At 38.4% G+C, this 27232-nt stretch overlaps 2 protein-coding genes across 5 annotated transcripts in view; one reads left to right on the forward strand and one right to left on the reverse strand.

The window, feature by feature from the left end:
• Positions 1 to 8533, forward strand: part of LOC127640163 (ankyrin repeat and BTB/POZ domain-containing protein 2-like) — a 71070-nt gene extending 62537 nt beyond the window's left edge. Inside the window, exons 11-17 of one of the 2 annotated variants that reach the window (XM_052122585.1) lie at positions 1782 to 1960; positions 2250 to 2355; positions 3563 to 3665; positions 3772 to 3862; positions 3959 to 4027; positions 7387 to 7500; positions 7828 to 8533. In XM_052122585.1, the coding sequence (XP_051978545.1) occupies positions 1782 to 1960; positions 2250 to 2355; positions 3563 to 3665; positions 3772 to 3862; positions 3959 to 4027; positions 7387 to 7500; positions 7828 to 8031 (866 nt within the window). In that variant the 3' untranslated portion in view covers positions 8032 to 8533. Of the gene's footprint in view, positions 1 to 1781; positions 1961 to 2249; positions 2356 to 3562; positions 3666 to 3771; positions 3863 to 3958; positions 4028 to 6439; positions 6559 to 7386; positions 7501 to 7827 lie in introns of those variants that run through there. The other variant, XM_052122587.1, reaches the window with a different exon arrangement.
• Positions 8534 to 14447: 5914 nt separating this feature from the next.
• Positions 14448 to 27232, reverse strand: part of LOC127640301 (serine/threonine-protein kinase BRSK2-like) — a 292226-nt gene continuing 279441 nt past the window's right edge. For 2 of the 3 annotated variants that reach the window (XM_052122747.1, XM_052122746.1), the window contains 3 exons: positions 26906 to 27086; positions 25373 to 25462; positions 17147 to 17626 (listed from right to left, as the gene is read on the reverse strand). In XM_052122747.1, the coding sequence (XP_051978707.1) occupies positions 17421 to 17626; positions 25373 to 25462; positions 26906 to 27086 (477 nt within the window). In that variant the 3' untranslated portion in view covers positions 17147 to 17420. The other variant, XM_052122748.1, reaches the window with a different exon arrangement.

The following is a 27232-nucleotide window of genomic DNA, read 5'->3' on the forward strand; positions in this document are numbered from 1 at the left end:
TTAGTGCAGCTTTTAACCTGATGAAGCAGAATTGCAATGTCAAAGGTACATAGTGTGAAATACTATCACAGGGTTAAGCTTGAACAGTGTGAAATGTTGAGCAAGATAACCCAGGATTACTGTATTTTAACCCAGAGTTAGAAATGACTCTGTATGAACAATTTAATTTGTAAAAGTTAGGACTGTCAACTGATTTAATCATTCAGAAAATGAATTACATGATTTGCAGATTAATTAATCAAAATGAATCGTTTGCTAAGAAGCCCCTCAAAAAAAAAAACACAATTCAACATGTAATTAAATAATTTGAATTATATATTATAAAAGTAATTCAGATAATTAAAATGCATTACATTATTGTAGCAGACTAGTAAAGCATTGTTAAGACAATATAAAAAGTGGCTTTAGAAGGCAATATGTTGATATAGATTTATTATAAGGGCTTTTCTACAGACGCGTCATGGTACACATGCATCAGACGGACGCTTTTGTATTACCTCACTTTAGTTGTGTCACGTCATAAACACTGTTTTTATAAGTGGCTGTGTCAAGTTAAACATAGTTTGAAACTATGTTTAAACTACACGTCTCGAGATTCCTACATTTGGAAATGCGCTCCATCCTGTTGTATTTGTACGCAAGAATGTGTTCTAATCTTGTGCTGTCACAAGTGTCAAGCCAGTTGGAGTCTGGTTTGTTGTCTGTACTAGAGGTCTTCACAGGTCCACTTGGATCTGAAAACCCGAGGTCCGACCCGAGACCCACGTGGGATCGGGTCCAAAGCTTCAACGAGTGCCTCGGACACAGGTCGGGACTGATATTAGTAGCCTCGAGGCTAGGATAATTTTTAATAAATGGGCTTTAACCGAATGGACCCAAGAAGACCCAAATTCTTTTAAAATATGCTAACTTTCCATGCAATTTACCAAACCCCATGCCTATGCCAAGAACTCTTGTAGAGGTCTGCACAGGACTGGTGTTTCCATCCGCAAGTTGCTATCCCACATCCGAAAACTCCTGCTGAATTTTACTCCATGTTCACCCGCTCTTTGCCCACAGAGATTATCTTCCCAACCACTCTCGTTCCTGCAACCCCGCATTTGTTTTCCACATAGAGTAAAAGCTACAAATAGACAACAAGTGTACACAAAAAACTTTTAATTTTTCTGTTATTGCCATTATCAGACGACGTGTCAAAATGACAGCAATTTGATTTGCCTGAAGTTGGCTTCTTAACACTAAATTGACCATTTTCTTGAGTTTCACATCCCTTGATGAAACAGTCTGCGCTTTGCTCTGCCATTCATGCGCGTGCCGGTATATGTTGGAGGACCGGAGTTTGTTGCAATGTGTGCACGCGATCTCCGACTGGCTGTGCAGACATCACTGACTTTTAGATTCGGGTCCAGTTGGGTTTGAAAAAAATTGCCTTCAGGTCAGATCTAATTATATCAGGTCTGTCTTGGGTCGGGTCTCTCTTCTATTATTTTTTACTTAATTTATGCAGGTTGGGTTCGAGTAGGAACTGATTCGGGTTAGGTACAGATCTTAGAACCCAAGAATACCTATAGTCTGTACAGCTAGAGTTTCACTTACTGCCCCCTGCTGAAAACAGGTGGTACACATTAAGCTTGAATTGCTTTCTCTTTTGTAAAAATAGATAGAATGCTGGCTAATTGGATAAAATTCATACAAAATAAAAAGAGTATCATTTTTACAGATTGTTTACAATCCTCTACTTCTTTTCTAAGGTATCAGACTTTTTGCGTTTGATTCCACAGGAGTGCCGTGGAAGCTACACGTATGGCTGGAGTCCTTACGCAGTGCTCAGCAGAAGTCCAGAGCCGGAGTCACTCTATCCCTCCTCAGAGACTTCACCTCCATCAAAGAAGAAGACTACAGCGAGGAACTAATCTGTGCCGGCTTTCCTCTGATGTTTAACATCCTGAAAAACAGCAAGGTACTAAAACTGATGCAGGTCTTATGTTAGAAAAGCTGGATACTTGTTGACACCAAGCTCATTATGACTAAATGACACTGTCAACAATACAAAAATAATGGAGCAGTAGTTTGATATTTCAGACTTTGAAGGAGTTTATAAAGATGCATTTAGTTAAAAAACCTTTTTGTAAATGTTTGTGATAAACATTGAACTTTGTGTTTATAGGCCTTTAATAACTCTTATTAAATGTACATGATATATTATATAGAATTACAGGTAAACAAACTTTCTGTCTTTTTCTCTGTAGAATGAGGCAATAATCCAACAGCTGGGCATCATTTTCAGTCACTGTTATGGTCCTGCTCCTATTCCTTCTATCGTGGAAAAGAAAGCAACATTTTCCGCTCAACTTGGTAATTGACTCCATCTTGGTCCGGTTATATTTATGAACCAGCAACACTGCTGGATCCACTTAAGTTAAATCACCTGATTTACCCATGCCTTTTCTCTGTAATTCTGATCATTTTGTTATTTTGTTAGTAACGTAGTCCGCATTATAGTTGCATTTCAGTTTTCATTCCTTTTTAAGAATCTGTTTTTAATTTCTGTTAACAATAGGGATGTATGGGCAGGGGTGTCTTAGTACAAGAACAGCAATGACTGACCATGAAAACACAATTTTCAAAACATTACGTATTTCAGTAACAACTATTCACAAATGGGTTCAAAAAGCAGTCTCAATGTTGATATTGGTTACGGCAACATTTTCTACTAGGATATGAGCATGAAGCAGTGCCCTCCTAGGGTAAGATGGTGCCCCCCCTAGGGATTTGGTGCCCTGCGCAGACTGCGTAGTCTGTTTATAGGGAGCGGTGGTACTGCACTCGACCATGTGTGCGATGTAACGCCACAAGAAAAAAGATGTATACACTAGCACCTTTTGGGTGCGGTTTTACAGGACGCGCAATGTCGGGCAAGTTACAAAAGAAACAAATCCACAACTCATTACAAATTATTTCTCTAAAAATTGTAATCAGATTACTTTAATCGTTACTTTGATGAAAAAGTAATCACATTACTGATTTCTTTTAAGTTAACTTTCTTAAACACTTCACACAGAAAAGATCGTCTTTCTGCTCAACCAATTCCTCCTTGTTCATTGTCTCTATATTGTTCTGTAATATTCTCATTAGATTTCTATTATTTTAGATATATGTGTAATCCAAGTTATGTACTTAAAGTAATTCACTTATCAAAGTCAGTAACTGTAATCTAATTACAAGAATTTTAAATGTAATGCGTTACACTACTATTTTGACTGAAAGTTTGTTTATTACTGTAAATTATTACTTTGTAATTAGATCGCATCCAACACTGGAGATGCTGAAAACACAACAAGACACAATGCAATGATCAAAGGCGCACATCTGATGCATATATCATACACGGGCCATCAATTTAAAACATTGTGCAAAACCCTTCCTCACCCCCAGTCCTTTGCTGATTTATCTGTCAAGTACTCAACAAGACAAAACGCCCATCTTTTGCTACTTGATTTTCATTCAAATAAATAATCTTGCTATTGAGTAGATCTGAATTCTGAGATGTCTCTTTCCGCAGACCCTCACTTCCTGAACAATCCGGAGATGTCTGACGTGACATTCCTAGTGGAGGAAAAACCATTCTACGCACATGGCGTTCTGCTTCTCACAGCGTCTGAGAGGTGAGCCGATATCTTTGTTAGCATGCCCCACTAATAATTATAATTGTAATGATTATTACACAATGTTCCAGTTATGAATAAAGGGTGTTTTCTGCTTTGGGAACAGGTTCAAATCTCTGCTCGCTCAAAATGGGTCAGAGAGCACTCAACCACGCAAGGACATTGAGATCAACAACATCAAGTACAACATCTTCCAGGTAACATCAGACGAAATCTCGCCCAATGGACCGTGTGGCAACAAGAGTTCCAAGATCTAATCAGAGGTTAATTACTCTCAAATTGTGTATATCCAGATGATGATGTCATACCTGTACTGCGGCAGGACGGAGTCGCTGAAGATGGGCGTCTCAGAGTTACTGGAGGTAAGACAAACAAAATGCAGTCCAGCTCAGACTCCAGGGCAAACTCCTCGAATAGAGAGGGGTCACAAGGCAAATACGATCTTGGTGATTCATCCACGGTCGTATTTTGCCAATGAAACTCTAGTTTCCCTCGAGAAGAATAAAACTGAAAAGATAGTGGAAGTTTGATCATGAATTATTACAGTTGACACTCGAGAGGTTCCACTACATGTTTTCTTCCTAGTGCAGTTTATGTTGTGGGGCGTTTCCAGTTTAATCTGGCAATGATTTAACATTAAACTTCCACTATATTTTCAGACTTACTCTTCTTGGTCAGAACGATACATTTGTCATTTTAAGACAATCCGTAATTAAACAAGATAAATGACAGGATTAGTTCACTCAAAATGAAAAATTATGTAATCATTTACTCAACCTCATGTTGTTCCAAACCCATATGACTTACTTTCTTCTGTGAAACACACGCTTTAAAAATGTTCACGTCACACCAAACATTGAAAGTGAATGGGGACAGACAATTTTGAGCTCCTAAAAGGATGAAAAAGCACTATAAAAGTAGTCCATATAGTTTGTGTACTTTATTCCAAGTCTTATGAAGGCATACAACAGATTTTTGTGAGGAACAGACTTACATTTCTACCATTACTCAGTCCCAAATCTCATTTGCGTATATTCTAATGAACGCACAAAATCGTAAAATATATCGTTAACAGTTTTTCCTGTACTACTCCTAAAAATCTTGTCCAGTATTTCCCAAATTTGTCTCAGATGATCTTCAGGGCGAGCTGCACAAAATATGTCAAAGGATTTTAGATTTTCACAACTGTTACCGAATTATATAAAACCGAACTTAGTCTTCTGAAACCATAAAATAGCTTTGTGTGAGGACTAGACTGTATGGCTTAATCCGCACTCAAATATAATTAGCTTAAACTCAAACATGCCGCTCAAAGATTGTGTTGAGAAGAATATCATCTCTGAATACTATACAGAGATGTGGGTTGGCACTGTTTTGACAGCATGAGGGGGAACTACACAATATTAGGCAGGTGGTTTTAATGTTGTGGCTGATTGGTGTATAATGGGTAAAATAAAGCATTTTGGTTAACATCTGTTTAAATGCAATTGGAGTTCATACCATTAATTTATGTAAAAGTCATCATCGTGAATAGGCTCTAAAATATAAAATACTAGAATTTTAACAGTTAACTGGAGTTCTCAAGACAGAGTGTAAATATTCTACAAGCCCGTAGGCAGGGGGGGTTCGGGTGGTTCGAACGAACCCCCCCCCCCTCACTGCCAAAGGTCCAGAATTTAAGTCGTTTTTTTTTTTCATGTGATTATTGTCATCGTTTTAATCAATGCTTGTGACAAATATTCTGGATTGCTGTTTCAAATTAATATGATTTAATATTGTAGCTGGACGTGTGTTTGTGTGTGTGTGTGTGTGTGTGTGTGTGTGTGTGTGTGTGTGTGAGCGTGTATTTATCACTTTGTGGGGACCAAATGTCCCCATAAGGATAGTAAAACCCGAAATGTTTGACCTTGTGGGGACATTTTGTCGGTCCCCATGAGGAAAACAGCTTATAAATCATACTAAATTATGTTTTTTGAAAATGTAAAAATGCAGAATGTTTTCTGTGAGGGTTAGGTTTAGGGGTAGGGTTAGGTTTAGGGGATAGAATATAAAGTTTGTACAGTATAAAAACCATTATGTCTATGGAAAGTCCCCATAAAACATGGAAACACTACGTGTGTGTGTGTGTGTGTGTGTGTGTGTGTGTGTGTGTGTGTGTGCTCCGTGTGTGCAGTTCAGAGAGAGTTCTCGCAATACACTTTTCAAAGCAACGGTGAAGAAGCATCGCCTCTGAATGATTTGGGGGGGTTATATATATATATATATATTTTTTTTTATTAAAAGGATTTCTATATTTTATACACTCAATAGTCTACAATATAATAGCCATATAAACATAGCGTAATTAATAATAAAACATAGTTGGATATTCAGTTATATTGGCTGTGCAATATCGACTTTGATTGGCCAATACCGGCAGACTGGAGCCAATGGAAATGCTTCTCCTTCGGTGCGCATCTTATTCCTCTGTGAACTTCAAAGCGGACCGCTTGAGCTAAATTATCTGGAATGATTTAATTGATTTACGATGCCTAGTATGTGAGAGTGTTATGTCTTAATGTGAGTTAGTCTGAGTGTTTTTTATGCGTGTCATGTTATCCTTTATTTATTAACTGTTATGAGTTTATTTTGCACCGATTCACTGATAGTGTGAGGATGTATGAGGTCACGAGTATGTACTAGATGAGTGAAGTTGGATGTACATACATCTAATGAATGAGTGTTTAGTCATTGACAAAGCTTCAAAAAAGGTGTTTTGACTGTTTTTATATCAGGCTGTACAACCAAATAGTGAGTATGGGGCGAAAAGCGCAGGAGAGGCGGAAGAGAAAGCAGGCAGCAGCGTCGTTGTCGCAGAATATTGAACATATGTTCAAAAAAACTGGCAAACAGGGTAAGGTTGTTATACATAAGCTTGGGAGGGTTACTTTAAAAATGTATTCCGTTACAGTTACAAATTACTTCATAAAAAAGTATTCAGTAACGTAATCCAAGTACCACAATATGAAAGTAATGTAACTGATTACTTTTGGGTTACTTCAAGGACAGATATTATTTTAAAAAACAAAAACTTTTATTTATTAAGAATTTCACAGCCCTGAATAAATATTTATGTAAAGGACTATACAGTATCCTGTAGTATATTTGAACCTCATAATTAAATACAAAAGGAGGAGAAAAACTGCAAAAAGGTCCACTTTTTGAAAAAAAGAACCCCCCCTTTCAATAGGCTGGCTACGGACCTGTTCTACTACAGTACTGGTTCTTAAGTGTTTTGGTTTGTTCATATACAATGTGTAATAAATATTCTAAACTTACTTGTTCTGCGATATTCCCTTCAGACTGTTGACCACCATAACAGTAGATGACTTCTATTTTAGAAGCAGATATTCCCACCAATCTCACTATAGTACCCTTAATTGCACTCAGACACATTTTGGAACACAATATTGAATAAAATCCAGGGGCTTGGCCAGAAGGGTGGCATGTGGTAAAAAAAAAAAAGGATAAAAATTAGATGAGCTTTGCCACCCCAAGTCGGACCCCTCTGGCGTCCTGTAGATGGTCCATAGCAACAATCCTACATTCCAACAGTTATGCTGTCTGGCAGACCCCCCCCATTGATTTTTCCATGGGAGAAAGTCGTATGGGTTTGGAAAAACTCTTTAACCTGCATATCCTTTGTTTTAATTGAGGTTATTCTCTATTTTGTCTTTTTTAGTTGCTGTCAGTGGCAAGTTTGTTCCAGTTGGGGGCGCTCCAGCAGCACTGTGAAATACTCTGTGCTCAAAGCATTGACCTTGACAATGCAGTGAACATCTACCACACTGCTAAGGTAAAAGATGACAGTATGTGTACTGCATAAACTCTGAAATGCAAAATAAAGGAAGAACTAAACCCAACAAAATATTTTTATAAAAAAATAAAAGTACTTTAGCGGATGTTACAGTGATGGGATCATAATAATACAATGTTATTTACATGATAATACCAGGTATTTATGAGCATGCCTTACTGTAGGTATTCCCTTGGCACATGTAGAAAAACATACTTTTTGTTATAATTTTAATGAGCAATCATTTTTACAAGAGATAAATGATTTTGTTAATGTTACTACCAAAATATCTCTCCAATAACTTTTTAACTTTTTTTTTTGTCCCAGGCTCATGGTGCGGTGGAGCTCAGCACATACTGTGAGGGTTATTTCCTACAGAATATGGCGGGTCTGTTGGAGAAGGATGCCTTCCGGTCGCTGATCCTGCTGTCCGGCACACGGAGCGCATCTGGAAAAGACTCTCTTCTGGAAGAGCTGGAGGAAACGTTAGCTCGCAGATTACACTCACTGCTGGTCACCTCTCGCGTGTAGAAGGAATAGAGCAGAAAACACTAAGAAATTCACAATAAAGACGATATAAAAGGACGTGAATGTGTTAATGTATATACAACACATAATGAGGAAAGACGAACAAAAACCTATGATGAACTGACTGAAGGTTAAGCTTTGTGAAGAGTTTCATGAATTATGAAAAACATTATGTGCACGCAAGCTTTTGGGGCTTGTGATAAACAATGCAAGAATGTGTAAGTTTAAATTACATTATTAAATGCTGCAGCGTCTGTGTGGATAAAGTTATCAGAACTCAATTACATTAGGATTGTGTCAGAATTGTGGACAACAGGTTTCCCAGTCTTTAATAGATGCCAGTACAGAGTTTGGCTAAAATGGGAGACTAGGGCGTATTTTCCTCTCTTTTTTCCCTCCTTTATTGTTTTGAAGCTAAGATATGTCTTGTAATGGAAAAGAAATGGACATTTTCTATTTAAAGATGTGAGATTATTTAAGTTGTATTTTTATTTTTGCTCTATGCCAAGCAAATAAAATTATATATGAATAAAATCTTGTTTTTAAATCTGTCTTTAAATGATTTGCCTCTAAAAAAATGTTTTATTGGTAATTTATTTTAAAAAACAGCAACTCATTTGCATTTCTTTAAAGGGGTATATCCCTCAAAAATGAGTCTTTGAACTGGTTGGAGCTGAATTAATTGCAGAAACGTGTGTACAAATACACAAATACTGTGATTGCCATGGATATCTTAAAGGTGCACTCAGCGATTCCTGAGAAAAACTTGAAATTTGAACTCAACTGTCAAAAGAAACACACACCTCCCTTCAGTGCTCCTTTGGGAGCTCCGCCCACAAAATTCATGCACGTGAGACGGTTTTATGCACACCAGCTCCAGACACTCACAACTCTCCTGCTACTAAATCAAACAGCAAATATGGGTTCTATGAACAGTGTGAAGCATAGCAAAAATTATGTTACCCACCTATAAAGAAGAAAAAGAGCAACTTCTGCATCATCTTCAAGCTTTTTACCTCTCAGAGGTCTCTCCACCACTGAAAAGCCTCGCTGATGTTGACACAGCTCCTGGCCCTCGACTTATCATAATCCTTCTTTTTTAGTTTATATTCGCCTGACCTTTTTCTCTTGGTCTGTTTCTCAGCCATTTGTCCTCCTTGGAGTTTAGAAAGTTTGCATCAGCCAGATTTGCCGTCTCTCTTCTAATGAATTTCCCTCTCGCTCTGCCCCCCACCCCCATCCTGTGCACGTGCAAGAACCACCTGCTGTTACTGATTGGCTGGAGTAGTGTTGTGTGGATCGGTCTGATCCACTTTGGTTTTGTCCCATTTACAGAGTCAGGGCTGTGTACAAATACTAGATTTCTTTCAGCCCACACACAGAATGGACAGCTAGCAGACTGTGAGGAGATATTTGCAGAATTGGACAAAAAGTGTACTAGATTAGAATTACTGAATGCACCTTTAAAGCCTTTGAATGTTCCATTTAAAAGTGTGACTGTGGTGCCACCTTCTGGTTATTTAGAGCATTGCTTGTAACCAGAATAAATTGACAGGCTGTAAAAGACTCTCTCATCTACAGTAACTTAAACATACAAATAGTAGGGAACCACAGGGATAAAGGCTCCCCACCCCCCACACCAAATAGCAAGAAAAACTACCACAGAACCTTTCCTAACTTAACACTGAGGATCCACATCTCTATTCCAGTCCAACGCACACAAAACAAGAGTCATAACAGTAACCCGACCAGTCCAGAGGATCACCGCAACAGTGGAAGCCATCAATATCCAAAAACATAACGACAGGAACTAGCAAACAGGACCAACACAGCATAATGACAGATATCAGACTTTTTTCAAAAGAGCTGCAATATATTAGATTTGGAGTTAAATCTCACGAGTATCCAGTCGTTTCATTCTTTCTCCTTGAATTTTGTGGTCAGCTGCTAGAAACACTGTCAAAGTCAAAGCTTTTTTTATTGTCATTTGTACTGAGTAGAGAACCAAGTACAATGAAATTCTTACTTGGTTGCTTCTCGCAAGCTGAAACAACATGTTTGTGCAAAGAAAGCAAGACAAACAGGGAGTGACAGACAGCACATTTACACGTGTATAGATCAGGGCTAGCTGGAGAATATGTAGTGTAATGCATATGTAAAATGAGTATGCATATATGCACTCATATATTAATGTGTAATGTAAATATGTATATAAGTGTGTAATAAATCATTATAAATAGCAGCAGTATGTTGAGGTAGCAGCAATGTTATAAAAAAAAAAAAAATTCAGCATCCTCAATATCTGGTTGATTTTGTCCAAGAGTGTTTTTCACATTTTTACTGTCCAGAAATGCTACCAGGGTGAAGGGCACACAGAGCTTGGACCAACTGGCTACTGCGTTCCAAACCTCTACAGACATGCTGGAGAAAGAATTGCCATTGGCTAGTACATTTTGTTTTTACTCACCAGACTTCTGACAACATGTAAGCGTAACGCAACGGAAAACTAAAACAGATATTAAGAAAACCAAGAAAGGGGCATCATATATAATATACTGTGTGTGTGTTTGTATTTACAGTACATATATATACACAACCGCTCAAAAGTTTGGGGTCACTTGATTTATGTTAATTTATTTCATTATAAAACTAAAATTTTATTTTAAAAAAGTTTTTGGACCGAAAAATTAAGAAAAGAAGCCAATAAGTGTCCAGCATATAGATGGGAACTCCTTCAATACTGTTTTAAAAGCATCTCAGGGTGATTCATCAAGAAGTTGGTTGAGAAATGTTGAGAGTACATGTCTGCAAATTCTAGGCAAAGGGTGTCTACTTTGAAGATGCTAAAATATAACACAGTTTTATTATTACCATAGTCCCATTTATGTTATTCCATAGTTGTGATGACTTTATTTCATCTTTTTGATCACCAACTGACAGTAAATAACAGAAAGGATGTTAAAAGAGACATGAAATGAAAATGGGGTGCCTGGATCTCCTCTTTGGATACAAAATACACGCAATGACGCAAAAGGAAACTATAATGTGTAGGACTTGCTTGTGCAAATATTTATTGTACTCTTTCTCAAATTCAAATCTACAAGCTCTTGAGTTTTGCAACACTTTTACCTTCTAACAGATGTCTAACAGATGCATTACTGGTCTGTAAACATGCTTTAAAACAGAAAATGTCATGAAAACACTCTGGGGGAAAAGATTAACCTAAGTCAGCGTTGACGTTGTAACATGCAATGTCAATGCCATTTCACAGCTGAATTAAAGTGATGCTGATAGCGTGATCACGACAGATCTGGACCCACTGCAGCCAAATGCACGGTCAAATTTCTTCAGGGCGTGCACTCACGAGACAAAACGCTGCAAAAGACGAGGCGGCACTCAAGTTCTTCTTCGATACAACACAACTCAAGCTCTGGCGAGTAATAAAAAAAAAATCAGGCTAATAAATTATATATTTTCGTCACAAAGTGCAAAATTTGGTTGCATATGTGAGTGATTTACTCGCTATGTAGAGGGCTGCGTTCACTGAACTGTACCAACATTACTTAGATTACAGTACCCAAAGAGTTTAAGAAAAGCCTTTTACATTCAGTCACATCTGCTTTTATTTTTCTGTCCTACAGAACATTCCACAACAACCTGATAGAGACATTTTGGCATGCATTTTCGATGTTTGAAAGAAGTCACTGATCGTGCTTCAATCTCACTGTCACACCTGAGAATCTGAATGCACTCACACACCATGCACAAGTTTAACGACAGTGTACCGTTTGGTTGATTCGGCCTGAAGGATTCTTTGTTAGCGGGGTCAAGGGAGAGGACAATCTGATGTAACATCACAGCTATAAACTTTATATGATTTACTGACTTTATTTATGTCTGTGCTGTACGTGCCGCTTGTGCATCACAGGCCTATGCCAGACAAAATAATTCACATTGTTGTCATACAATGACAGACACTGTTGCCAGATGCCCTGTCCACCTTTGATCGAGGTGTCTTTTCAACATTTCACCATTGGGGAGCTTGGGTAGCTCAGCGAGCATTGACACTGGCTACCACCCCTAGAGTCATGAGTTCGAATCCCAGAACATTGCTGAGCGACTCAAGCCAGGTCTCCTAAGAAACCAAATTGGCCTGGTTGCTAGGGAGGGTAAAGTCACATGGGGTAACCTCCTCATGGTCACTATAATGTGTGGTGCGTTGATGCCACTGAGAATAGTGTGAAGCCTCCACACGCACTACGTCTCGGTAACGCACTCAACAAGCCACATGATAAGATGTGCAGATCGACAATCCCAGACATGGAGGCAACTGAGGTTCGTCCTCCGCCACTACAAGGACTTAGAGTGCATTGGGAATATGGCATTCCAAATTGGGGAGGAAAAACAAAATAAAAGAACAATTATTTCACCATTGTACTGAGCAGCCACGGTTGGTTTCTTCATGAATATATACGGGCTGTCACACATTGATAAAATGCTCCAGTGCATTCTCAGAGGACATTGTGTGCACCAGCACCACCACATGCAACTGATAGTTAAAACAGTGAATGCATGGCACTTCTCTGTTCAGTTTGTCCTACAGAATGTTTTGCATACTCCTCTTATCCCCAGACATCACCCTGGCATCATCATAATTCAAATCTTGATACACTTTGTAACCAAAGAAAAAGCCCATTTTCCTTAAGGGATGCCTTTAGCCCCATTGTACCTTACACATATAAGAGAGGAAACAGTGATGTCAACTTGTCTCGGTTAATGATGTAACCCTGTTTCTCTGAAAGGAGGGAATGAGATGCTGCGTAGCTGTGCAGCACTACTGACTACTGGCGCTGGGCTCTGCCTTATATACCCACAATGACACGGGCATGGGGGGCGGCCCTCACATCATCAGATCCTAACACAGTGTCTTGTTCCTCCTTTCAGGGAACCAAGGTTTCCCAAATGGGAAATGGTTTGCGATGGAACATCAGTGGGTTCATACATTTTTTTTATTGAAATGAAACAACATTAAGTTAAATGATGATAATAACACTAATAAAACCATACAATTATTACTTGGCTCTCTGAAATACATGATTTTGATTGGCAAATTGCGGTCTGTCTCTCTTTTTTTACAGGCTGTAGTAAAAAACTGCCTTGGAGAACTTCAGTATAAATTTTAGTATATATATATATATAGAGACAGAGAGACAGAGAGAGAGAGAAAGAGAGAGAGAGAGAATATTCATTCTGATAGATGGCTAGAAGCTCAGGAGTCCCCAGTTAAAACAAGAATACAGAAATATATTTTAGAAGAACAAAGAACTGGCAACACACACAAAGAGCTGAATAAGAGAAACTTAAAACACACAAAGTGCTACAATGAAGTTAAATACATAAGTAATGAACTTTCAGACTCTCTGCGCCAATATAGCACATCCAAACATGATTGCAAAAATAAACCATAGCTTTCTGTCTGCCGATCAAACAAACATATTGTTCTGTCTCCAACTCACACCATTGGTCAAGACCATTTTGTTGTGTTTTATGAGATGGGTCACTCAAAACACACAATTTTCATAGCACCACAGAGACACAGTGTTTACAGTTTACTTGGTGGACTATTTAAGAGCTCTATTTGCAGTGCTTTGTGTGTTGCTGGTGAGCTCATTTTCTTGTGGTGGTTTTCCCTCAATTGCTCTTGGAAGTTGTTGCTTTCATGGCCTTTGTATGGGACTTCCAAGTCTTCCTCCCAACAATTTAACTCCTAATAACTTCCACAACTCATAATTACAACAAAGTTGAGAGCATTAAGTCATTACTGCTGCTAAAAGCCTTATCAAATGAGCTAAAATATTTAATAAACACAGAAGAGGCGGGAGATGTGTGGAAATTTGTGAATGTAGGGTCTCCCAATTTCTGTGCTTGCCGATTCGGTACGGGCCTTCCGTTCACCTGTTAGGGTTTCATTTGCAATAAAGATTTTCTGGCAAAACATTCTTCCTTACATACTCTCTATTTTAGATAAACAAGTTAAAGACTGATAAATAGAGCATCGATTTAACAAAGACGATTATTTTAATATTTTAATATTATCTGTATTGGACGATAAAAGTGTCCAATTGGCCGATTAGCAAAAATGCTATGGTGCATTCCAATCAACTCACAACTCCGAATTCTCCCATCTCCAACGCTGAAATGACACTTGATCAAAGACTGATCAAACCCCAACCTCAGTGAGAAGCGTCATTTGACGTCATTTTCAAGATGGCACCTGGAATACGCCAAAGCTACAACCAAATATATAAGTATTTGAAGTATTTTAACATACACCTGCTAAACACAAACACTCACTCATTAAGACACACACTATCAAACACAGAAGGCTGCAAACATTTCTATTAATTGAATGAGTTTATTGTTTCATTTTTTTCTCTCTGAAATTGCCCACAGTTATGATATAAATGGGATTTTTACAACTTTAAATGCATGTTCCTGCTCTGCACGGACAAAGATTTTTGTTCCATTGTCTGACGTCTAGCTTTGTTCAACTGTATAAAATAGGAAGGTTAACAACAGGTATTGCTTCATTATTGTTTAGTTAAAACAAGCAGTTTGTAAACTGGGGGTCATGAACATCCAAAACTTTCCTATTCAATGTACATGGTACAGACAAAAGGAAGCATTTTATGAATACTTTTTAGTACTGTGTCAAAACAGCAAGCGAGCAACATGGCGCATTCTGTTTTGTTGCGCCACGCTGCTTGCAGCGTAGATTGTTAGTGCACAAGATATTAGAAAAAGTGCCAGGAAAAGAGATAAAGAGAACGAAAAATTGCAGAATGACAGAGAGGTAAAAAATGGAGGTGAAGGCAAGTGTTTTTCAATTTTCTTTGTTAAACAAGGAAAGCAGCTCTGAGAAAAAGCATTGTTTTTTTTTTTTAGGAATTGTTACGTTAAAGCCATGCAAAGAAAATGCATGCATGCACACAGCAATACAAGTCAAAAGCAAAGAGCAGGAACAACCTTTGAGTTTCCCGAAGGCCAGAACATAATATATTAGAACTGATCCAAAAACAGCTTGTTTTCTTTGTCATCCATTGTACACACACAATGATATAAAGCTGACAGATATCAAGAAGTTCATACCCTTGACATAGAGGCTAAACTACATTCTTAAATTACTATTAAATCGCTTTTTTGTTGGTTTGTTGGTTTTTAATATAACATTTTGTCCTCGTTTTGAAGCTAGGAAAGTAACATTTGTAAAGTCCAAGGTACTTTTATAAATCAAGACATGAGAAAGTTCCTTTAAACAAACGAACCCGATACAAACACATTATTGTCATAAATAAATAACATTCAAGTGCTCATAAGGACAGTGATAAAAACAAATATACATAAGGAAAATGTACAAAAATACCCACAAATGTATTTAACATTTTTGTATCTGCTGGTAGTGAACATGAGATATGATCAGAAAAGTGTCTATTCAAACAGAATAAACAAAACAAATAGTTATCTCACAAAATAAATACAGAAATTCAATGGTTAAAAGAATAGTTCACCCCAAAATGAAAACTCTTTATTTCAATATTTCTTTATTTAATTATTAAATGATGACAGAATTTAATTTTGGGGTAAATTCTTCGATTAAATAATGAAGACTGTGGCAACACAAGATAAAATCTATATCTACAACAGAACTAAACCTATAGTCACATCTAGACATTTTATTTATACATAATTATGTTCAATCTGTACAACAGAGATTCATTCATTAGGATAAATTCATTCAAAACTATTCTCCCATCCCAACCCATTCATAGTCCCAATTCCTCTGAAATCCTCATTTCAGTCCATTTGCAGCAATGAATTTAATCAAGTGAAATAAATAAAAAAGATTGTACATGGAAACGATACAATCTGAAGAGTCCACATCTCATCTGGACAAGCTCTGAAAGTCATCTTTCTTTCCTTGTCGGTGTGTGTTTCTTTATTTTTTCCATGGTCATTATGAATCTAAGTGCAAACATCTTTTGTGTGTGCTTATGTCTAGTATTGTGAGTGTATAGCCCTGTTCCAAAACCTAGTAAGCCGCCTTAATGTCTACTGCCAACATAAGCAGCTGCCTTCAAAGGAGTTCAGACCGAACACGTTGTTGCATTAAAAAAGGCCAGACAAACTGCCTTGCCCAGTTGTGTAGCACAACAAATTGAACAGAACAGAGGCATCTTGAGACACAAAAGCTCTTTTAAAAGTTGAAGTCCTTTTAACTTGACATGAAGGATGTCTTAAACATGCTGTGCTCCTGCACAAGGTGCTGAAAAAAACAGCAAGATGTGGCGCAATGGTCAAAGTTGCAAAATCGCGACTGATTGCAAAAAGGACCCTGAGACTCATTACGAAATAAAAATGAAACCTCTTAAGTTACTATTCATCATACCAAAAGTGCTCTGTATGCAACGCACACTAGAAACTCCACTCGCAATTGATTTCAATAGTTTGCCGTTAGCATGTTGCTAAGCTAACCCCGGATACCCTGGCTAATAAGCATTAAAACTACAAAGTATACCCAAATATAAGGTAAAATAGTCCTTTTTTATTGGACTTAAGTAGTTTTATTGGTATTTTTTGGTACTGTAGGAATTATAAGTAAATGTATAATCAGCATTTCTCTTGTTTCGTCCACCATCTTGTCTAGACTTTTGTGCAATGGAGCTTGTTGCAATGAATTCTTGGATTTCCTTCTCAACAAAAGATACATGCTGCCTACCTTTGGAACAGCCCTTATGTCAAGATTGCACTTATGATGCCTTAAAATGCTGCCTCCATGGGCAGCTCACTATGTTTTGAAACAGAGCCTGTGTTTGTGTGATAGGGAAACAGGTAAGGGAGCACACAGTCAGTAGAATGGGAAAGTGTGTTTTTGTTTTGTTTTTGTATTTAAATCCCAGTTGAGCACAGAGAGCGGGAAGGGTAGGGTGAAGCATCCAATTCCTTGGTGACCTGCTTGTTCGTCATGAAAAGTGCCTTCGGTCAATAAGTGTCCATCAAGGGAAGTGCAGGGGAGTGGGGATGGAGTTTTAATACGTTTTCTGGATAATTCCTAGTAGCAAAAACAAGCCGTCACAAAGGTCAGGAAAAGGCGAGGACTACAAACGTTAAGAGATGTAAATATCAGGGGTAGAAACAACAGGGGTATGGAAAAGGGCACAACGCAGTGGCAAAGAAGGTGATAGGGAAATGTGTCTGAATACGTATACATTCTTTATACAGTCGTTCCATTATACAAAAGTTTGTCTAAGTATAAAGTCCATCATGCCTAAGATTCTGTAAATGTTTGAGTGCTTGTAGGTAAGTATGTTTGAAAAAGCTTGATTTGATTGCTTTTAGGACTTCTCCTGTATCCCAACCACCAGCTTGGCATTGTCCCTGGGGTTGCCCGCTGGGCATTTAGAGTTACTAGGCTGAGGATCATGGCCATGAGCATTTGGTGGGTGTCTGTTGGGCGTGCCAGGTGGAACAGACACCTGGCCGTTCTTCTCGTCTGAAAAAAGTTGTTTAATTACGTCAAAGAAGTTACTCAATGGGCTGCCTAGGTACAAAGACAGGAAGAAAAGGAAGAAAGAGAGAACAAATAGAGAAATGAACAATGGGTTCACATGAGGAGAAATGGACAGAGAGGGAAAATGTGAGGGGAAAGGAACTTTGAAGGCCACATTTATGTAATGTTGTGATTGATAATTCCTATTGCAACTGTAAATTCTGTATAAGATATGGGGATTCTCAGCTGGCTTAAACCAGCTTAAGCTGGCAGCTATGGTAGCTGGTTTCTAGATGGTCCAAGCTAGTTTACGACTTGCGGTACTTACAAAGAATACATTTAATCAGTATGTGTATTCCCTGGAAATTAGGGGTACCAACTGTATTGTACTAGCTGGGACGTCCTATATATTGGAGACGTCACGTATTGATGCACTCAAAATTAGCAAGCAACCAGAATTTACCTGGCAAAACCTTGGCAGCTATGGTAGTGGTTTCTAGATGGTCCAAGAATCCAGAGTACACGTGGCAAAACTTGGCAGCTACGGTAGCAGGTTTCTAGATGGTCCAAGCTAGTTTGTGACTCACAGTGCTTTCAAAGTATTGACATGTTTCATTTGACATCACTGTATGCCCACGCCACCATTTTTGTGATCAACATTCCATATACTTTATTGTTCTGAGCTGTGAGATGTGACATAAATCTTATTCAGGAGTTAAAAGAAGCTCCTACATTCATACAGATGCGATCGACACAGATGTTTATTAATACTGTGACTAAATCAGAAACATTTGTAACTTCTGAATGAGAGATGTTTAGGGTGATGTACTGGTAGGCATGTGCACTCACCGGTCACACATCAGACTTGCTGATGTACGGAGATGAATCACTGATAAAATATTTGAAATGTCCATGAAAATTCAATTTGCCAATATTTGTGCTGTCTTCAGACCTGTATGAACTTTTCCTGGGACTTGGCATGGATCAAAAGCAATTTTTGGTGTTTTTCTTGATATCGTTTTCGGGTGTTATTCCATTGTTTCATTCCATTGATGGGTCACAAATATGGTGGCTGCGGGGAAAAGTGACATCACCGAAACAGGTCAATACATTTGATCAGTGTGTATTCCCTGGAAATGAGTGTTTCCAACTGTACAGTATTAGCTGGGACGTCTCGTATATTGGCCGATTCGAAGATGTCCCATCTTGTTGTGCACAAAATTTGCAAGTGTCCCGAATTTCCTTTGCAAAAAATTGTCAACCCTACTGGTAATCAACCCCTATGAAGTTTCTAGTGCCATTATCTATGAGCTGAGCAAAAAGAACATATTATAGCTACAAAATCATAGAGTACATTTACATCCACACCAATATGCTGATAGCTACCATATATTAGCTTATTCAAAAAATTGGACAAAAGCACGAAAACACATGCTGTCACTTTATTAAGCATAGTCAGTGTAAGATTGTGCTTATAAACATGGTCATAGTGTATTTTACGTGGTTGACAAGCCAACTACCAGCTTGTGGGAACCTGTCTGGCAAACCTTGCAGATCATCTTGGATCAGCTATCATATACTTAATTAAGTATTACCTGTTTTTTTCCCAAAAGGACCATTTTTGACCAACTAAGATTGTCTACCAGTTCAAACAGGTCCCCACCAGCTGGTCAACCATCCAAACCAGCTTGGACCAGCTAAACGAGCTGCCATGCTCCCAAACATACCTACCATCCTAAGTTGGTTTTAACTAGATATCCCAGCAGGACCATGGATTCATATGGTTTCATATAGACCTAAATGGCTATGCTATCTAGGTTAAGGTGGTAGCTATGTTTAGAAACATGGCAGCCACTTTTAGCTAGTCTAAAAGGTTTACAAGTTGGACTGCCTGCTGGTAGACTATCTTGGACCTGCAACAAACCAGCTACAATAATCTAAAAACTACCTTGACCACCTTGGTATGGCCTGTTTTTTTGCAGCAGGTCCCTTGACCAAGATCCCCAACAACTGATTGTCTAGCTGGCCAACCACCTTAACCAGCTTGGACCAGCCCTGGTTTTAGCTGGATTTTCCAGAGAACATTGATATGGATTATATAACTCCTTATAGCCTACATAAGCTAGACAAGATGTTATCTAATGAGTGAAGTGATGTGGCATCTGCTCATCAAAGCCACTGCGTATGGAATGGCATGTAGATCAGTCAGGAAATCCAACATGAGGGCAGAATACACCCTTTAATCTGCATTCGCTTTAGCTTTCAAAGTACATAAGCCTACAAACTGTCTTCTGTCCAGTTCAATTACACACTACATGTTTTCCACAGGCAAATATACGAGCTACATTCTACCCACAGAAAACATTATTCAAAAATATGAGAAATAAACTAATCATGAGTATTATATAAGCAATAAAACAGACTGTAATAAAGTTTTATAAGCTTGATTAACTGGTTGCTACGTAATTTCAAAGAGATGTTTGCAGTATGCATCAGACAGAGACTAGCCTTAAGCAAACACTGACTGAAAGGGAACATCTCCTTAATGTACTTGATTAAGGACACTGCAAAACTCAAATGCACACACGCACACAAATCAACACGCAGACACATTTACAGTTTCACGTATTCAAGCACACATCAAACGCTCAGATATTACAAAGTAGGCAACATACAGTGAGGTCGAATAGTCTAAGATCACAAGTGAAAATGCTACGTAGCATTTTTATAATATTATAAAATGAGCTTTATTGCAATTATATTATCACCATAACAATTTATGTGAAATGTTGTATTGTAAAGTTAACATGAATTTCAGAATTGTTCAGTATTTTGTATTTTCCCCATATGCTTTAATGACAGCATTCACTTGAGATGGCATGGACTCATTTGTATAAATTTGATCAATGTCACAAATTTGCTTGCATTTAATTAATGACCTATACATACAGTAATAAAGAATGTTGAATATTTCTTCTTCGTTTTAGACCATAACTTTTTAATAAAAAATTTACATTTGTCAAAATTCTAAAACTTTTTATTTCCAGATTATAATGGGATTTTAAGACTTTTGGACCTCATTGTACACCGTATGTAACAGTGGCTAGTTTTTTGTTGCACAGGACTATAAGACCTGGTTTGCAAGTGTATTTTGTGCACTAAAAACATCACTAAAACAAAAGGTATTGTGCCCCACTAACTGTTCCCATTACTGCTTGTGAAAAATGTCAATTGAAAGAATTGCAGTTTAAGGGGGGTATAATTATAAGGTATTTAAGTGAGAAAAGGGTGCATAACAGTAATAATTCCTGTGAAAAAATGTGTATTTAACAGAATTACCACAAGAGTCTTACCACACTTTGACTTTGAGACTTTACCAGTTTTTGCAGCAGATTGTGAGTTCTCTGGATACATGTTAAAAAGAGAAGCATACATGTATAAATGCCACTAAATTACTGTAAATAAATAAAGCCTGAAAAAAGCCCTGAAAGTCCCTGAAACTTTGACCTATAAATTGGATCAGCGTATTAGCTTATTAGAGACTCTACTCAATATGCATTCATAGTGCACTATTCATCATGCCAAAGTGAAGCAAATGAGCAATTTCCTATTAACAAGCACAGGGCCAGATGTCTTCATCTAGATTAGATTAGGGACGAGAGGAATTTGATTGGGTGGTTATTAGACAAGTATGTATTAATAATTATGCTTGCTTTGGAATAAAACACTAAAGAATACCAGAAGGGTAGTTACTTGCATATATATATATATATATATATATATACAAACAGACACACAAAACCTTAACTGGCCTTAACGGAGTGATTTAATTTAAGTGTTTATTTTGGGAGAAGTGGGTGTGTAATCTGACTCTGATGAGTACATGCCATTCATCTGTGCAGTGCTGCAGTGTGTTCAAACCACAGTGAGTCATATAGCGCTGAATGAGTGCAATGAATGACGTGTTTGAGTGACATAGAGAGCTGAGAGACAGCTGAGGAAGGACAAGAGAGAAGGTGAGGGTGGGGACAGACAGCAAGGAAAGGATGAGGAGGGAGAAGGAGGCATATCTACTCTCTTGAGATGATCTTTAATGTCTTTCTGTTGCCCAACCCTCCTTGAAATCATTCCAAAGCTGCAGTGAAAGCTGCTCAGCTGATCCTCTCATTATTAAACAATATGTAATGAAATTTACTAGGATAACTGTGGACGTCTTTAATCTTTGTGCCATGCCTCGCAGGCTATTCAGTGTTTCGAGAAGGAGCAATCAGTTTTTTAGATGCCGTCAGGCTGAATAGAATGGCAACTTTTAAAAACGCATCTTGAGACACCTGCATTTTATTGCATTTGTTGTGCTGTGTCTAGGTATTCTTTGCAACACAACGGTGCACTCAGTTTGAACGACTCCGTACTCTACACAAGAGCAATATCTAGCTGATGAGATATTTTTGGAGCAGAGGGAAAATTTAACACGCACTATATACATTTTTATGACTTTATCTGACTATAATCATTGCATCAGGCCTGTACTTTATCAGAACTTTTCCAGACCTGGAAATCAAAATGTAAAAATTCTGTGATATTTCCAGGTTTTCCATGACCGTAGGAACCCTGCATGCTAGTTGCATGTCACTCTGCTGTCTCTTTCGTCTCACAAAATTCTTTAAACTCAAATTCACTGAGATTCAAATTTCATGTCTATTTTTAATTTTTGTATTGATTTGGCAAGTAGTTGGGTAATGAGCAGGATCATTTACAGTCAGCCGGTTATTATCAGAACATAAACAATGGCTGGCTGAATATACATTATCTCTTAATTATGTGTACATGTATATAGTGGTGATAGGCCAATAGTTTCCAATTTTGAGACTATTTGAGAATAGTAACCTAAATTACACATAAATATAGAGAACACTATAGGCTCAGTATTAAATACCACTGTTGATGCAGCAAAGTTGCAATTAATTGTAACTGAAGAACTTTCACAATCTTCCACTGAACCTTTGATGTAAATTGGCTTCTTTTGAGTCTATCAAATACTTGCAACTAAATATCCTTACAATCCTTATGGTTACATTTCATTGCCAGCAAATACTGATGCATGATGTACTGGTGTACATTTGATAAATAAAACCTCAAACGTTGAGTAACATTGCTATTTGATGTTGATGTTCATCTATCAGATCAGTAGAGGGAGCTGCTATCAGGGAGATGGTTGGGACACAGTCAAACAGCGTCTTGAAGAGGACGTGCACAGGGAGGACACAGAAGAGAAGCATTTACAGTGAGGAAAATAAGTATTTGAACACCCTGCAATTTTGCAAGTTCTCCCACTTGGAAATCATGGAGGGGTCTGAAATTGTCATCGTAGGTTCATGTCCACTGTGAGAGACATAATCTAAAAAAAAAAATCCAGAAATCACAATATATGATTTTTTAACTATTTATTTGTATGATACAGCTGCAAATAAGTATTTGAACACCTGTCTATCAGCTAGAATTCTGACCCTCAAAGACCTGTTAGTCTGCCTTTAAAATGTCCACCTCCACTCCATTTATTATCCTAAATTAGATGCACGTGTTTGAGGTCGTTAGTTGCATAAAGACACCTGTCCACCCCATACAATCAGTAAGAATCCAACTACTAACATGGCCAAGACCAAAGAGCTGTCCAAAGACACTAGAGACAAAATTGTACACCTCCACAAGGCTGGAAAGGGCTACGGGAAATTGCCAAGCACCTTGGTGAAAAAAGGTCCACTGTTGGAGCAATCATTAGAAAATGGAAGAAGCTAAACATGACTGTCAATCTCCCTCGGACTGGGGCTCCATGCAAGATCTCACCTCGTGGGGTCTCAATGATCCTAAGAAAGGTGAGAAATCAGCCCAGAACTACACGGGAGGAGCTGGTCAATGACCTGAAAAGAGCTGGGACCACCGCTTCCAAGGTTACTGTTGGTAATACACTAAGACGTCATGGTTTGAAATCATGCATGGCACGGAAGGTTCCCCAGCTTAAACCAGCACATGTCAAGGCCCGTCTTAAGTTTGCCAATGACCATTTGGATGATCCATAGGAGTCATGGGAGAAAGTCATGTGGTCAGATGAGACCAAAATAGAACTTTTTGGTCATAATTCCACAAACCGTGTTTGGAGGAAGAAGAATGATGAGTACCATCCCAAGAACACCATCCCTACTGTGAAGCATGGGGGTGGTAGCATCATGCTTTGGGGGTGTTTTTCTGCACATGGGACAGGGCTGACTGCACTGTATTAAGGAGAGGATGACCGGGGCCATGTATTGCGAGATTTTGGGGAACAACCTCCTTCCCTCAGTTAGAGCATTGAAGATGGGTCGAGGCTGGGTCTTCCAACATGACAATGACCCGAAGCACACAGCCAGGATAACCAAGGAGTGGCTCTGTAAGAAGCATATCAAGGTTCTGGCGTGGCCTAGCCAGTCTCCAGACCTAAACCCAATAGAGAATCTTTGGAGGGAGCTCAAACTCCGTGTTTCTCAGCGACAGCCCAGAAACCTGACTGATCTAGAGAAGATCTGTGTGGACGAGTGGGCCAAAATCCCTCCTGCAGTGTGTGCAAACCTGGTGAAAAACTACAGGAAACGTTTGACCTCTGTAATTGCAAACAAAGGCTACTGTACCAAATATTAACACTGATTTTCTCAGGTGTTCAAATACTTATTTGCAGCTGTATCATACAAATAAATAGTTAAAAAATCATACATTGTGATTTCTGGATTTTTTTTTTTAGATTATGTCTCTCACAGTGGACATGCACCTACGATGACAATTTCGGACCCCTCCATGATTTCTAAGTGGGAGAACTTGCAAAATAGCAGGGTGTTCAAATACTTATTTTCCTCACTGTATCTTTTCTTGCCCCGTCAACAACTGCAGATCAATGTACTTTGCAAAACATAAAATCAGGAGTAGTTGAGCCTAGAAGATCTACACAAAAAGCTTCCCAAAATGTAATATTGTACTGTAATTTCCAGGTTTTGTGTTTTATTTGCTTTCATCTTAGCACAATATCTGACCACTAATTGCAGGGGTACACCATATAATAGATAATATACAGTTCATTGCCATGGAGCAACCTGGGATTAGATCTTTTTGAAGGACATGACTGGGTAGCACTTTATTTTACAGTACTGCTCTATATTTATACTATATAATTACAAAAACTACAGTAATTACTAGGTACTAACCCAAAACCTAACCCTAAACCTAACCCCAAACCTAACCTTGGCCCATATTAAATACCTGTAGTTACTTAATATTACTCAGTATTTTTTGGGGTAAGTACACTGTAAGTATACTGAAAGTACACATACTGTCAAATAAAATGCAACCAATGACTGTGACAGGAGCAGGACAGTGATTTTTTGGGTAAACCCAACCTTCCTGCAGCACTACATTACCAGCCCTTATCCATCACCTAACAAGGACACAGTCTCCCAGTATTAGAAATCTGAAACTAAGCTGTTCACATTTGAAGAATTGTCAGATAATTCTATTAATAATTATTATTATTTTTTTTAATAGGAGCAGTGGTGTGGCCGAAGGGCAACAGCACGAATTGGTAAAGTCCCCATTTCTTCAAGCGTCAACTGGGGCTTGCTTAAGGGCAGGATTGTGGTCAGTTGTGGTGTGCTGTGGACAAGGAGTCGGAGGCATGCATTTTGGAGTGGGAGAGAGGTTCTAACAGGCATTTGATGGGATGGGGATCAGGGGTAGGGGGTGGGGCAAGGGAAGGGATGGGGGATTTATACTCACCAGACAGCTGTTGGACCCCTGGCTGGTCATGTGTGCTTAACAACTGTGCCTGAATCGTCTCTACCACACGTTTAAAACGACGGCTTGGACCTGTGACAAAATGTTGTAGGTTACAGAAAGTTAAAGGACACAACCCTATAGCTGGTTGTGAGAAAAAGTTAGGAAAACCCTTAGTGACAACAGATTTACAAGTATAACTAAGGGTTTTCCATACTCAAGAGTTTTGCAACTGGGCCCTGGCATGAAATGTTTTGACAAGCATTTTCTGAAAACGCTGAATGAAAGAATTGATGAAAGAATTGAAGACAATTAATTAATATATTCCAGCCAATTCCTTTGCAACCAATTGATTTGTTGAAAATACACATAATGAACACAGAATGCCAATTGTGAACAAACCCAGAACATAAAAATCCTGCTCAGAGAAATCCAAATTAGAATGCTCACATACCCTTCAAACCTTATGGGAACCTGACATGAATTTATCGTAATATTATTTGTAACTTGCTCTTCCACTCCTTCTTATCTCAACATGGTGGACAACAACATTATTTAGCATCCTGGACTCCACACTACAGTGGATAAGAGCTTTTGTTGCCACTATTGCTAAGAGACATAATGGATATTAATGGCAGAAAATAAGAGAGAATGATGCATTAGATAATCTAATGCTTTTTACATGTTCTATTTATCTTTCTTTAATGTCTTGACATTGGAAACTTACTGATGGAATAATTAGTGTGTGCACAAGGCCGTCTGAATGAAACATTGTCTTGGGAGCGATTAGGCCGTTGGAGGAATCTATGGTAATGTTTCTAAGGAATGTACTTTAGAGGTCAGGGAGAAGATTCCTTCCCAATAGCTTCCTGTATAGCAAACAAGACACTTGTGTCAAGATGGTAATCCTTATTTTGCAAAGAGTCTTGCATAATTCACATGCAAAATGTGTTAACAACACATTTGACTATACCGCATACGTTTAGTCTAAATTGTAGCTTATTCTGGCCAGAACCGCCCACTTAGCAGAAAGAGATAATCTGACTGACTTGTAAGGCATCAATAACAATTTTCTATTAATATGGCATTTAGGGATCAAGGAACACACTATGGCCTGTGGGACTGTGGGCATGCTTAAGACCACCCCTAACCTTAACCCTACCCCTAACTTTAACCCTGCCCTAATTATACCACAATCCTAAGAAGAGTTTTGCAGAATGCGGTTTACCATCTACACACAACCATCTTCATCTGTAGTTTGTGCTCTTCAGAAGAGAGCTCTCTATATTTTCCAATTTAAAAACCAATGGTTATGTTGAAGAAGTCATTTCAAAAAGTTTTTTTTGCCAAAATTTTTGAAATTACCATGCAGGAAACTTTATGACATGGAGAAATATAAAAATAGCTTGTCTCCTTTACCTGTAGCTATTGTCTCACTCATTACATGCAGTTCTCATGTTCTAATGGCTTTGCTGATTGTGTGTCAAGCTTGATGGTGATGTAACATTGGGGGTTGATTATGTTTGCTGTGGTTACCTGAGAGCAGAGTGAAGGTGACTGAATAAATCCCGTTATCCTTGGTGGCTGCAGTGCTCTCGGTGTACGTGATGTCTACTTGGAACTTGACGGGCTTTTGGAAGACTGTAGGACCGGCGGTGGATTTGTACTCGGCTCGAAAACTTGTCTGGGAGACAACACTGTGACTGAGACTGGGTATCTGAGGAAGGGGACAAAGCAATATTCGATTCACTGTTATTTAAAACAGAATCACAATCCTGGCACATGGAAACACCTATGCGTTTCTGAATTATGGGCACTTTTGGCCCTGTGGACTTTTAGAAAATAAACTGTTAACTCTTAAGA

The sequence above is a fragment of the Xyrauchen texanus genome, chromosome 49 (assembly GCF_025860055.1).
Source record: "Xyrauchen texanus isolate HMW12.3.18 chromosome 49, RBS_HiC_50CHRs, whole genome shotgun sequence".
NCBI classification, from domain to species: domain Eukaryota; kingdom Metazoa; phylum Chordata; class Actinopteri; order Cypriniformes; family Catostomidae; genus Xyrauchen; species Xyrauchen texanus.